This window comes from Spinacia oleracea, chromosome 4 (genome assembly GCF_020520425.1).
Source record: "Spinacia oleracea cultivar Varoflay chromosome 4, BTI_SOV_V1, whole genome shotgun sequence".
NCBI classification, from domain to species: domain Eukaryota; kingdom Viridiplantae; phylum Streptophyta; class Magnoliopsida; order Caryophyllales; family Amaranthaceae; genus Spinacia; species Spinacia oleracea.
Genome location: NC_079490.1, coordinates 127,483,722 through 127,494,169, shown reverse-complemented (window position 1 = coordinate 127,494,169; position 10,448 = coordinate 127,483,722). Strand labels below are relative to the sequence as shown.

Here is a 10,448-nt window from a genome sequence, read left to right as displayed (position 1 = left end):
CTAGTTTCGACGTGAAACAACACACAACAACACATAACTATATTCTGAGTATGGACTCTAAACCCCTTAGCCTAAGCCTCTCGCTGCGAAACTGTTCACGCGTTCTGTCGCAATCGATCCATAAATCGAACCGAAAGTATCCTATCCCATAATTGAGATTCGTTAAATAAAAAGGGGAAATAGCAAAGTAAAAGTGGTTAGTTTTCTGAGAATCGTGACGCACCTCTCAAGGGTGCGTCGTAATGTGTCCCTTTTCGATGATTTAACTGCTTTCCTCGCCCTTTTTATGAACTGTTAAACTAACCTAATCTGATTGTTCTATCACGCCTAACAAATATAATATTTTTGGGAAATCGGATTATCATGCTAGGTCCCTTAATGCTATTTAAATCAGATAATCACGATCGAATTAGTATTATATGTTGCATATTGTTAAAATCAACCCAGATTAGTTTAATAGTTAACGCATGTCCCTTCAATTATTTATGCTGAGCTAGTAAGGATATCCTGCCTCTGGAGTTATCGACGAGCGAATTACTCCTCTCGGTAGTTACAGTCCCCCGAACCCTCAATCTCTACCTTGCGGGTGTATATTGAGAGATCCCCACACCAGGGATCACAAGGGAACCTACGGCCGTCGTGGTCAAACATAATTGCACCCCTTTATGTCACGATAACTGGGTTTTGTCAGTTTTTCTCATTGTCGTTAAAAACTGAATGGCGACTCCTATATTACTAGTCAATTGGGTGTATACTCACAGGAAATCCGATTACACTTGATTGAATAAAAAGAATCGTCACACCCACGAGGGACAAGGTCACGCATTAGCCTCGCGCTTTTTCGACCCCCTCACAATGTTAATGATGAAGGAAGCTAAAAATGAAGACGAAGCTTATGATTTGTATAATGAATATGCTTTTAGTAAAGGTTTTGGTATTAGGGTTGGGAAAGGTCGGAAACGTCAAAACAGTGAACTTTATACTATGAAACGGTTCTTGTGTAGCTGCGAAGGGGTTAAAGATGAAAAAAGAAAGAGAACAAGGTCTTATGCTAGATTGGATACGCGTACTGGGTGTACTGTTTTTGTTCTGTTTTCTATTGGTAAGGATGGTGTGTGGACGGTTGTGAATCATAATATGATTCATAATCATGCTATGGTTCCTCTAAATAAGAGGCATTTGATAAGATCACAAAGGAAGGTTAGTATGGAGGCTCTTTACTTTATGTCTACTTTAAAAGCTAGTGGTGTTAAAGTGTCTGATACCTTGAGGGTTTTGAGGAAAGAAGTAGGCGGATCTCCTATGGTTGGTTTTACAGCTAGTGATGCTTATAATGCTTTATCACGTGCAAAAGCTAATAAACTTGAAGGTCATGACTTTCATCAGTTAATCAAGTATTTTGTTCAGAGAAATTCCAGTGAAGAAGGTTTTTATTATGACTTTGAGCTTAGTGAAGAAGATGGACTTTTAAGTTTCTTTTGGCGTGATGGTAGGATGAAGAGATATTATGATTATTTTGGGGATTTATTGGTTTTTGATACTACTTATAGGACCAATAAATATGATATGATTTGTGCTCCTTTTGTTGGTATGAACCATCATGCTAATAATGTTATGTTTGGAATGGGTTTTGTTATCAATGAAAAAACAGAATCTTTTAATTGGCTTTTTCAAACTTACCTTACATCAATGGGTGGAAATCCTCCAATAACCATTATGACAGACCAAGCTCCATCCATTGCTGTTGGGATAAGGAATATTTTTCCAGATGCTAGACATAGATTATGTACGTGGCATATTGGGGAGAATTCAAAGAAGCATATTGGGCAGTATAGAGCTTTAGATGGTTTTTCTGACATATTCAATTATCTTCTGAAGTATTGTGAAACTGCTGCTGAATTTGAATATCATTGGCCAAGGTAATTAATTTGTATTACTTATTTACTTCAAATTAATAAATAATATGTACTTGTAATCTTATGAACATTTACTTATAAAGAAATGAACATTTTATTATTTCATGTTATTACTAAGTTATATGCTTTTTCTGACTCTGAACAAATAGGTATATTCTGATGAACAAATTTGATTTTTATATTGAATATTTTGTTTTTCAGAATGTTGACTCACTATAAATGCGTTGAAAATCCATGGTTGAAGAATTTATATACAATCAGAGAGATGTGGTGTCCTGCTTATTCTAAGAACTATTGGTCTGGTGGTGTGTTATCATCACAGCGTTGTGAAACTACCAACAAGTCAGTTTCCAATCGACTTGATAAGACACAAGGCTTATGTGATTTTTATCATGTTTTTTCTGCAAATTCAGCTTAAATAATGAAGATTAGTAGCGGTTTGAAGAGAGAGAAAGTAAATTGAGGTCGTTGCAAGAAGTTTAATGGCGGTTTTAGGAGAGAGAAAGCAATCAACGTAGATGAGTGGATGGAGGAGAGAGAAAAAAATTTGCGTGCTGAGAATTTGAAAGGTTTTCGAAATGATTTTTTTTTTTTTTTTTTGTATTTATAGGCGATTCTTGCGCGAAATTATTACCCTCACGTGCCATTTTTTTTAAAAAAAATTAACTACCCGCGCGTGGGATTCACGCGCCTAACAATGGTAGGGGGTACAGCCAACTTGGCTGTACCTGGGTATTTTATGAAAAACGACGCTGCGCGTTGTTTTGGGCAGCGGGTACAGCCAAGATGGCTGTACATGGGTATAGCAATTGGGTGACCCAGTAACTGCTGTACCCGGGTACAGCCAGCTCTGGCTGTAACCCCAAAAACGACGCGCTTATATTGTTTGTTCATTCTTGTCGACGGTTTGTTCATTCTTATTGTACTGTTTGTTCTTTCTTGTTGTACTCTTTGTTCTTTCTTGTTGTACTGTTTGTTCTTTCATGTTGTTTTTTAAATTCATCATCAAATTTTCATAATTGTTGTATTTTTTGTTCTTTCTTCTGGAATTTTATGTTCTTTTTTATATTGTTTTGTTCTTTCTTGTTTATTTGTTTGTTTATAATAATCATATGGTTAATGTTCATAATTAAACTCTTCATTAATCTTTTATTCTTTCTTTTTGTATTGTTTGTTCTTTCTTGTTGTTTTTTAAATTCATTCATCAAAGTTATTGTTGTATTGTTTGTTCTTTCATGTTGGCTTTAAAATTCATCATAAAATTGTTCATAATTGTTGTATTGTTTGTTCTTTTTTCTGGAATTTTATGTTCTTTTTTATATTGTTTGTTCTTTTTTGTTGAATTATTTGTTCTTTCTTGTTTATTTGTTTGTTCATAATAATTATCTTCTTTATTTATGTTCTTTTTAATATAAATAAATAAATGTTCATTTCCAAACTAGTAAATGTTCATTTCTGAAATAGTAAATGTTCATTTTTGTACCAGTATTTGTTCTTTTTTGTTGTATTGTTTTTTCTTTCATGTTGGCTTTAAAATTCATCATAAAATTGTTCATAATTGTTGTATTGGTTGTTCTTTTTTCTGGAATTTTATGTTCTTTTTTATATTGTTTGTTCTTTTTTTGTTGAATTATTTGTTCTTTCTTGTTTATTTGTTTGTTCACAATAAATATATGGTTAATGTTCATAATGAAATTGTTCACTTCATTGGTCTTTTATGTTTTTACAAGCGCCTATATTGTTCATTTCCAAATAAATAAATAAATGTTCATTTCCAAAATAGTAAATGTTCATTCCAAATAAATAAATAAATAAATGTTCATTTCCGAAATAGTAAATGTTCATTTTAGTATTTTATTTCCAAATAAATAAATAAATGTTCATTTCCAAAATAGTAAATATTCATTCCAAATAAATAAATAAATAAATGTTCCTTTACGAAATAGTAAATATTCATTTTTGTACCAGTATATTAATGTTCATTTTAAACAACACAAAACGACATCGTTTTGGATGGGGGTACAACCAGCTTTGGCTGTACCCGGGTATAGCAAAAAATTTGCGACAAGGGAGCATTATAATTCATCGTAGAATGTCGCATGATGTGATGCAGAAGAAGAATGAGATTTTTCATCACTTTCCAAAAAAATATAATCCTTCAAACTATTTTTTTCCCAAATTTTTATATGGATAATTATACTCATCAAAATCACATGATGTGAAAATATGATCTTATTTGTGGATAATCTACACACGTATAACCACGATGATTTGGTGGGTATCCTAAAAATCACATGGATTGTATCTGGGAGCTAACTTATGAGGAGTAGTGGCTAAAAGATTGGGGTAGCAAAGACCACCGAAAACCCGAATATGGTTATAGGGGAGGGGAGGGGGACTTTACAAAATAAAGCATGTGTAGGGGTCATGTGTTTGAGACCTTGGGCAAAATATTAAGGAGATAAGTTGGGGTCTCTAAGGCATGATTCCAAAATGACGGAGGAAGCGGTATAAAATAGTACTGTGAGTTTAATATTACTACTGGTATGGGTCATTTGTTTTGCTTTACCATTTTGAGATGACGTAAGTGGACAAGAAAACCTAAATATCATCCCATGTTTCACACAAGATAATTTAAATGAATCGTTATGAAATTCTAGAGCACAATCACTTTGGAATGCTTTAATTGTAATACCACGTACTTTTCTTAAGTTATAAATATATTCTTTATATTTAAAAAGTATTTTTAAAGAGGTATTTAAATTAACGTTGCATTTTAAATGTACTTTATTAATTAGAAGTATTTATTATTTCTAATTGAAAAAAATATTTTAAAATAAGTTGGGAGAATTAATTGGGTTTTAGAAAAGAAAAAAAATACTTTTAAAAGGGAGTCAATCCCAGAGGAATTTTAAAACAAGTCCAAAAGTTTTTAAAACCAAGCATGGGGGGAATTTTAAAAGGTGCCCATATTAATTTAAAACCTAGCCCAGGTATGGTTAGGAAAACCATTTTGGAATTTCCTAACCCTGTAAATATAGGTAATCACCCTCAAAACCTCTCACAAATATTCTTAAACACAAAAGCAAAACCGTCTCTAACCCTAATTCTATGTTTTTCCATGGGCCGCGCCAAGCCAGCGAGCAAAGCAGCGGCAGTGCAGGGCCGCCAAGGCAAGGCCGCAGCGCGCTGGGCCTTCGGCCAGCTATGGCTGTGGCTTGGCCTAGGTGTTAGGTTATGATACATATAAATGAATATAAATCATGCGGAAAAACCATAAAAGCCAGGATTCCAAATTAATTGCCACATAACAATTAGCATAATTTAGAATGCATACTCTTTGTAGCGTGCCCTCCCTTGCTACGCCCGAACCGAACAAGAACAAGTCTTTAGGACTCCAAATGTCGCCCCTCTGTAGATAGTCCACAGCACGTCCGGATCCGCCTTAGGTTTAATTAACTAGAATTGCCCCAAATGTACTATGTGTTTTTTCGGTTTTTATGCAGCAAATAATGACTGAATTTTATGCCTAAAACTCGTATGAATACTTGGAAAACTCGTTATAAATTGTGAAATATGATCACCTATTTATAGGGTATGAAAATCGGATATTAGAATACTACTAGGAAACAAATTAACTAATCTGAATTTAACTTAAATTCCATTAATTAATTATCTAGTAAAATTAGGAATTTACTCTTGAACAAATCCTAATCGATCAAGGTTTCGTACACAAGAACAAACACACACGAGCATCGCCCGCATGCGAGCAGGCCATGCCCGCGCATACACAAAGCCCGCAGCAGGCCTCGAAGCCCACGCGTGCTCGCTGCCATGTGCTCGCAGCCTTGGCGCGCTGGGCCTGGCCTTGCGATGGGCCTGGCGTGGCCTTGGGCTGCTGTGGCGCGCGCTAGGCTTGCTGGACGTGGGCCTGGCTTCGTGATGGGCCTTCGTCTAGCAAGCTCGTCCGATGCTTATTCGTACGACGCGCTTCCGATTAATTTTCCGATTTCGAAATTCATTTCCGATACGAACAATATTTAACATTTCCGATTCCGGAATTAATTTCCGTTTCGAACAAATATTTAATATTTCCGTTTCCGGAATTATTTTCCGATTCCGATAATATTTCCGATTCTGACAATATTTCCGTTTCCGGCAATATTTCCGATTCCGGCAATATTTCCATTTCCGATAATATTTTCCGATACGTACCATGTTTCCGTTTCCGGCAACATCTACGACTTGGATAATATTTATATTTTCGATACGATCCATATTTCCGTTTCCGGCAATATCATCGTTTCCGGAGTATTCATTATTTGTCTTTGACGATCTCAGCTCCCACTGAAATCAAGATCCGTCGATTCCGAATATCCATAGATGGAGTATTTAATGCCATTAAATACTTGATCCGTTTACGTACTATTTGTGTGACCCTATGGGTTCAGTCAAGAGTAAGCTGTGGATTAATATCATTAATTCCACTTGAACTGAAGCGGCCTCTAGCTAGGCATACAGTTCACTTGATCTCACTGAATTATTAACTTGTATAATTAATACTGAACCGCATTTATTAGACTTACCATTAAATGCATACTTGGACCAAGGGCATTATTTCCTTCACTAGGCAGGCACGCGCACCAACGTGGCCCGTTGTGGCTGCATTGGGTATCTTCGTCTTGGGCTCCAAGAAAAGTCTGATTGCTTAATTCCGAAGTAACCTTGGATTAAGTATTCCTAGTCCTACTGGAATTGATATAATTAAGAGTTTAATTAATGTTATAATTCTAATTGGATAAGAATTTCAATCCTAGCAGGGTTGGTAATTCTTTTCCTAGTAAGACTCAAACTCCTTATTTCCTACCCTATAAATATGAGGCTAGGCCCTCATAATTATATACATCAATTACATTGGAAATCATATTCTTTACTCTCATTGTGTTCAAGGGAGAACATAATATAGCCTAACCCGAATACATAAAACCTTAAGTAAAATCCTAGTTGGTTAAACCTAAGGCGGATCCGAACGTGTTGTGGACTTTCTACTGAGGGGCAACGTTTGGGGCTCTAAAGACTTGTTCTTGTTCGGTTTGGGAGCAGCTAGGGAAGACACGCATCACATTGTATGTAACCTAAATTATGCTAATTGACTATGTGGCAATTAATTTGGATTCTGGCTTTATGTTTTTTCCGCATGAATTATATTATTGTATTATTCATAACCTAACAGAAACAAGGGCGCGCTGAAGCACGGTTCATGTGAAATGGAGGAATCTAGGCCTATAAAAACGAGAATGTCCACCATATAAATCCATAATATACATATGGGGATGCTGAATTACGTGAGAGAGAAAATGGCAATGTATGTTTCAGTCCCCAATTTCATGTATTGCATCAAAAATCAGCATGCTGCTGGAAATTCAAGAGAAATACACTGAATTCTATGATGAACACAATTACTTTGGATTAAATCAATCATTCAAATACCAGAAAAAATCATTCAAATACCAGAAAATTCAATCATTCAAATACCAGCAAAACCAACCATTCAAACAGAGAAGATCATACCAGTAGCAATTACTTCGTATTTTATGCTTCCTCCCCATTTTAGGTGTGTATTTATTTATTTTGACAGATTCCAGAAATTATACTTCACAGAAAAGAAATCAATTACAGGATAACTGCTCAAACATGAAACTCAAAAATGATTTTCAAACAAAATAAAATAACAGAAATTATTCAAACGAAAGCACAATTGCAAACTCGGTAGTAGAGATAAAGGGGAAAAAATACCGCCATGATGAACGACTCGTCAAATCGTCTCCAATCCTATTGCCAAAATTTGAGAAACTCGATCAAACCTCAAACCAATTTAAACTAATCGTCAAGCAGTACTATCAATTCTGCAAGAAATTCGAACTACTCTTCAAGCAATTCGATGAAATATGCTAGCAATTAGATCAAATATGCAAGCAATTCAAACTAAATCGAATTTCGAGAATAACTAAACAAAACTAAGGCCAAATTAAACAACACAATTGCGACAAAATTAAGAATCCGAGTAAAACTCAAGATACTTGAGCGATAATTTTTCTAAACACAGTCGATTAAGAATATTTACCTTCCAACATAATTAATTTTAGGGAAAAACGAAGAGATTCGTACCTCAAAGACGAATTCAGAACACATCAATTATTTCTAGGGTTCCATGAAATATACAGAGAAAAAATGAAAATTTCTAACCTACTGAATAAAAATGGGGATTTGAAGGAGTAGAACGATTGAGGAAATGAGAAAAATCAATGCCAATTTCTTTCTTTAGTTTCTTTGCTAATACGGCAAAATGGAAAATGTCGCCCTCTTTTTTATACTCCGTACTTAAAACAAAGGGCAATTTCATCATTTCGCCCTCTTTGTTTAAATCAAAGATGGTGTTGGTTTGCTATCGCCCTCCTTGTTATTGGCAAAGAGGGCAACTTATTGTTGTCGTGTTTGATTTTTTCTACCGAGGCAATTTCTTTGTTGCCTTCCTCTTTTAACAAAAATTGCCCTCTTTGCTTCTAATTTTTGTAGTGTTTGGCAAATGATATTTTGATTCAACTTTCTATATTTTACTATCTAGTCCATGTGTAACTCATTGTCCCGCCAAAAAAAATTCCCTTTTTATTCAATTACCTTTTCTATATTTTTTGTTGAAAAAGATTCAGTATATTTGATTAAAATTTTATCAATCCATATTTATTTTGCTTTTAGTATTAATTTGCAGTTGTAATTTTATTTCTCTAAAAATAATTTCTGTGAAATACTTCCTCTGTTTCATAAAAATTGTAACACTTTAACTAGCACGTTTTCCAAGATACTACGTTGACCCTAATTATCTCAATTATAATTTCCTAAAAACGTCTTAAATTTTAATATTATAAAAGTTTATAATGAAATCAATTCTACGATATTTTACTTGATGGCATTTACTTTAATAAATTAGTAAAAATATATGGTCAAACTTGGTGTATGAATAGTGACAAACTAAAAGTGTTGCAATTTTTTTTGAAACGGAAGAATATATCCCTAATTTTATTTATATTCTGGAAATATGTCAAGATCTTTTATATTCCGTATTACTTTCTTTTTGAACAATTTTTTTGTTAGTCAAATATTTTATAAAAATGGTAAAATAATAAATTCAAAATATCCATACGTATACGGGATCTAATCTAGTTTATAGTGTTATAATAGTCCTAATTATATTAGGAAACCGACTAGAATTGTATAATGCGTAGTATATGCTAAGAGAATCTATTCTCTATCATTCTTCAACTATATATTCTACCTAATGATCCTTGCACTTTTAAAAAATTAAATGATTTATTTTTAATAATTTTTTTTAATTATTGGTAGGTACTCCGTATGTAGCTATTTGGGTGAAGTGGAGGTAGAGCGAGATTTCTTCTTTGAAATAAAATGTGTTGATTAAGAAATACTTCCTCCATTTTTTTATTATTTCACCATTTTCCTTTTATGGAAGTTGCATATTAATTGCACCATTTCCTTTTTTAGCAAGTTTACCTACATGAAATGACATTTGTATCCTTATATGGGTGGTGGGGACCAAACCCCACTTGTTCTTTACATAAAAACTTGTACTTAATCACATGGGTATTTTTGTCAATCTCTCACATTTTACCCCCTTTCTTAATTCTTGTGCCCAAGGTAGATGGTGCAATAATAAAAAAAATGGAGGAAGTATATATTTGGTAGCTGTTAAAAATAAACTATAAACTATATATATATAGAGTTACATACTTGGTTGTGTTGGTCATGTCTCTTACTTTGTGTACACTCTATTACATGACATAGTAACTAAAATCCTCTTCAATCACTCATACAATTGGTTGCCCAATCCTCACTCAACTTCATATATTATACTCACATATTCGCACTATACCTAAATCTTTATTTGGCTGTTATCACTACAATTTCAGCTTCTTTACGTCTACTCAGTAGTTTTTAACTAATCAATTAACTTTGTCTTACGGTACCGTTAAAAGAAACATCTACGTTGTTTCATAATAAAATAGGGCTCGTTCAGTTATATGTCAGTTTTTAGTTAGTTTTATAATTTTGAGAAACATGTGGCTTATGAGGAATCATGAACTTCAAATTGTTTTTCCTCTATTAGGCTTATTGATGAAAGCCACTATTTTTAGTTTTTAGTTTCTATGAACAGAAAAATGAAAACAAAAAAATTGATAATAGTAGATGGTGCATGTCTAACTCCGTTTTTAAATAGTGGCGTTCATTTTGACTTTTGGCATTATCCACTTATCTTAAATTGACCATAATTTTCTACTGATAAATAAAAAAAGGTATTATTATGTAAATTGTTATATATATTGATGGTCAAAGTTAAAGTGGTGCAACTATTTTGAAACGGACTCAAAGAAGAAGTATAAATTATTACAAACTTAAGATCAAAGCAAAACATTCCCATTTTCACTACTACAATTCTTTTGGGTTAACTTATTATCA

General features: G+C 33.6%; 1 protein-coding gene across 1 annotated transcript; it reads left to right on the top strand.

Annotated features, from left to right (window-relative positions):
- Positions 1 to 855: 855 nt before the first annotated feature.
- Positions 856 to 2,334, top strand: LOC110778296 (protein FAR1-RELATED SEQUENCE 5-like). Its single transcript, XM_021982869.2, has 2 exons — positions 856 to 1,919; positions 2,118 to 2,334. Exons 1-2 carry the CDS (start codon positions 856 to 858, stop codon positions 2,332 to 2,334), a joined length of 1,281 nt encoding a protein of 426 aa, XP_021838561.2.
- Positions 2,335 to 10,448: the final 8,114 nt, after the last annotated feature.

Coding starts and splice junctions, on each gene's coding strand:
- LOC110778296 (XM_021982869.2), top strand. CDS start 856: ATGTTAATGATGAAGGAAGCTAAAAATGAAGACGAAGCTTATGATTTG. Junction 1,920..2,117: donor TTTGAATATCATTGGCCAAG/GTAATTAATTTG, acceptor TTTGTTTTTCAG/AATGTTGACTCACTATAAAT.